Source organism: Dipodomys ordii, unplaced genomic scaffold (genome assembly GCF_000151885.1).
Source record: "Dipodomys ordii isolate 6190 unplaced genomic scaffold, Dord_2.0 Scaffold68, whole genome shotgun sequence".
NCBI classification, from domain to species: domain Eukaryota; kingdom Metazoa; phylum Chordata; class Mammalia; order Rodentia; family Heteromyidae; genus Dipodomys; species Dipodomys ordii.
The window spans coordinates 5313458-5316138 of NW_012267284.1; the positions used below are offsets into that span (position 1 = coordinate 5313458).

At 49.5% G+C, this 2681-nt stretch overlaps 1 protein-coding gene across 1 annotated transcript in view; it reads left to right on the plus strand.

Moving 5' to 3' along the window:
- Positions 1 to 2681, plus strand: part of Daglb (diacylglycerol lipase, beta) — a 47994-nt gene that overhangs the window by 16683 nt on the left and 28630 nt on the right. Inside the window, exons 3-4 of the mRNA XM_013023396.1 lie at positions 179 to 437; positions 1941 to 2063. Coding sequence (XP_012878850.1) covers positions 179 to 437; positions 1941 to 2063 — 382 coding nt within the window. The remainder of the gene's footprint in view (positions 1 to 178; positions 438 to 1940; positions 2064 to 2681) is intronic.

Consider the following 2681-nt stretch of genomic DNA (forward strand, 5'->3'; position numbering starts at 1 on the left):
AGGATCAAGGTTCAAAATTCTGGGCAGGAAAGGCCACCAGACAGCTCCATGATTTCCCTGGGTGGTCTTTGCTTTTAGCAGTGGCATTCTGGGAGGGCAGTGTCTTCCAGGAGCAGGGGCTTTATCTCTGGAGATGGAGCTCACAATTACCATGCCTTTGCCACTGTCTGGTTTGCAGTTGGGTCATCATCGCTGCCACCGTGGTCACCATTGTCATCGTCTTTGACCCCCTGGGGGGAAACATGGCTCCATATTCCTCCTCTGGACCTGACCACCTGGATAGCAATGACTCAAGCCAGTTCTTTAATGGCCTCAAGACTGCAGCCAAGAGCGTGTGGGAGACGAGGATCAAGTTCATGTGCTGTTGCGTTGGCAAAGACGACCACACTCGAGTGGCGTTTTCGAGTACGGCAGAGCTTTTCTCAACCTACTTTTCAGTAAGCCGAGGGAGCCCGGTGTGGTCTTGTTCTTCTGTTTGAGTATGTGCCTCCCATGGAAATTCCACACCCTACACTGGGGGCAGGGGCAGGGGCTGGGCACTCTGGAAAGTTGGCTGAGTGCAGGGCTGCATTTTGTAGACCCTCTCACGTGCATTCTTTCTCCATCTCCTTTTCAGTAATCTGTGAAGTTTGTCTCATTCTAGTTTTCCCTTCCCTCGCTCTCTCCCTCTCTCCCCTCTCTTTTCCTTCCTTCCTTCCTTGCTTCCTTGCTTCCTTGCTTCCTTTCTTTTGGTCAGTCCTGGGGCTTGAACTCAGGGCCTAGGCACTGTCCCTGAGCCTCTTTTGCTCAAGGCTAGCACTCTGCACTCGAACCAGAGCACCACTTCTGTTTTTTTCTGTTTATGTGGTACTGAGGAATTGGACCCAGGGCTTCATGCATGCTAGGCAAGCATTCTACCACTAAACCACATTCCCAGCCCCCTTTTTTATTTTTTTAATGTTGGTACTGTGGAATTGAACTCATGGCCCCACACTCTGTCTTGGCTTTATGACTCGAGGCTAGTGCTCTAGTACTTGAGCCACAGCTCTACTTCCAACTTGGATCAAACCCAGGACATTGCAATTGCTAGGTAAGCGCTTTGCCACTGAGCTACATCCTAGCCCTGTCTAATTCCAACTTTTCTTTAGTGGTTAATTGAAATAAGAGTCTCACAGACTTTCTTGCCTGGGTTGGCTTTGAAACACAATCCTTAGATCCCAGCCTCCTGAGTAGAATGAAATTTGTTTGTTTGTTTTGTTTTTGGTTGTGGTTGAACTCTGGGCCTGGGCACTGTGCCTCAGCTCTTCAACTCAAGGCGAGCGCTCTTCCACTTGAGCCACAGTGCCACTTCCTCGTCACAATATTGTGTTGATAAACCACCATAATCCCAGCCACACAAGAATCCAAAGTTGGGGGATCAAAGTTGGAGGCTGACTCTGAGCAAACACGTGAGACCTTATCTGAAAAACCACTAGGAGAAAAAAAACATTGAGGTTATGCCTCAAGTGGTAGAGTGTCTTCCTAGCATGTGTGAGGCCCTGAGTTCAAACCCCAGTCCTAAAAACAAAAGGAATCCTGCCAAGAAAATGTTTTTTAAAACACCTGTGTATACAGCCAGGTACCTGTAATCCTAGCTACTCAGGAGGCTGAGATCTGAGGATCAAGGTCCAAAGTCAGCCCAGGCAGGAAAGTCTGTGAGACTCTTATCTCCAGTTAACTACCACAAAACCGGAAGTGGCGCTATGGCTCAAGTGGTAGAGCACTCGCCTTGAGCTGAAGAGCTGAGGGATAGTGCCCAGTCCCAGAGTTCAAGCCCCAACAAAAAAACCACCTATGTATGCAGTATATATAAACATGTCTGTGTGTTGGTATGTGAACACTATGTAAAACAGAGTTTCGTGCTCTTCCCGGTCACTTCCTGCTGGGTGGCGTGACTGACTGACACTGTGGATCCCACCCAGGACACAGACCTGGTACCCAGCGACATCGCAGCAGGCCTTGCTCTTCTCCATCAGCAGCAGGATAACATTAGCAGCCTCCAGGAGCCGCAGGAAGAGATTGGCCCCACCCCGGGGCTCTCCCAGGTAACTGCAAACGTCTGTGGGATTGTCCTATTCTTACCAGTTAGACTCTGCATCGATGTGCAAGAAATACTCAGCTCAAGCTAGGCATGGAGGTGCAAATCTATAATTCCAACTTCCAGGAGGCTGAAGCTACAGGATGAAATGTTCAAGACCAGCCTGGTCTACATAGACCAATGAGCCAAGCCAGGCACTGGTGGTTCATGCCTGTCATCCTCGCTACTCAGAAGGCTGAGATCTGAGGATCGCAGTTTGAAGACAGCCTGAGTAGGAAAGTATGTGAGACTTTTAATTTTGTTAGCCACCAAACTGTCAGTTGTGGTTCAAGTAGTAGAATGCTAGCCTTGAGCAAAAGAAGCTCAGAGACAGCACCTGGGCCCTGCATTTAAGCACCAGACTGGCAAAAACAAAAGAAAATAAAAGAGATAGCCAAGGGCTGGGAAGGTGGCTCAGTGGTAGAGCGCTTGCCTTGCATGCATGAGGCCCTGGGTTCGATTCCTCAGTACCACATAAGCAGAAAAAGCCAGAAGTGGCACTGCGGCTCAAGTGGTAGAGTGCTAGCCTTGAGCTAAAGAGCTGAGGGACAGCGCCCAGGACCAGAGTTCAGGCCCCACGACTAAC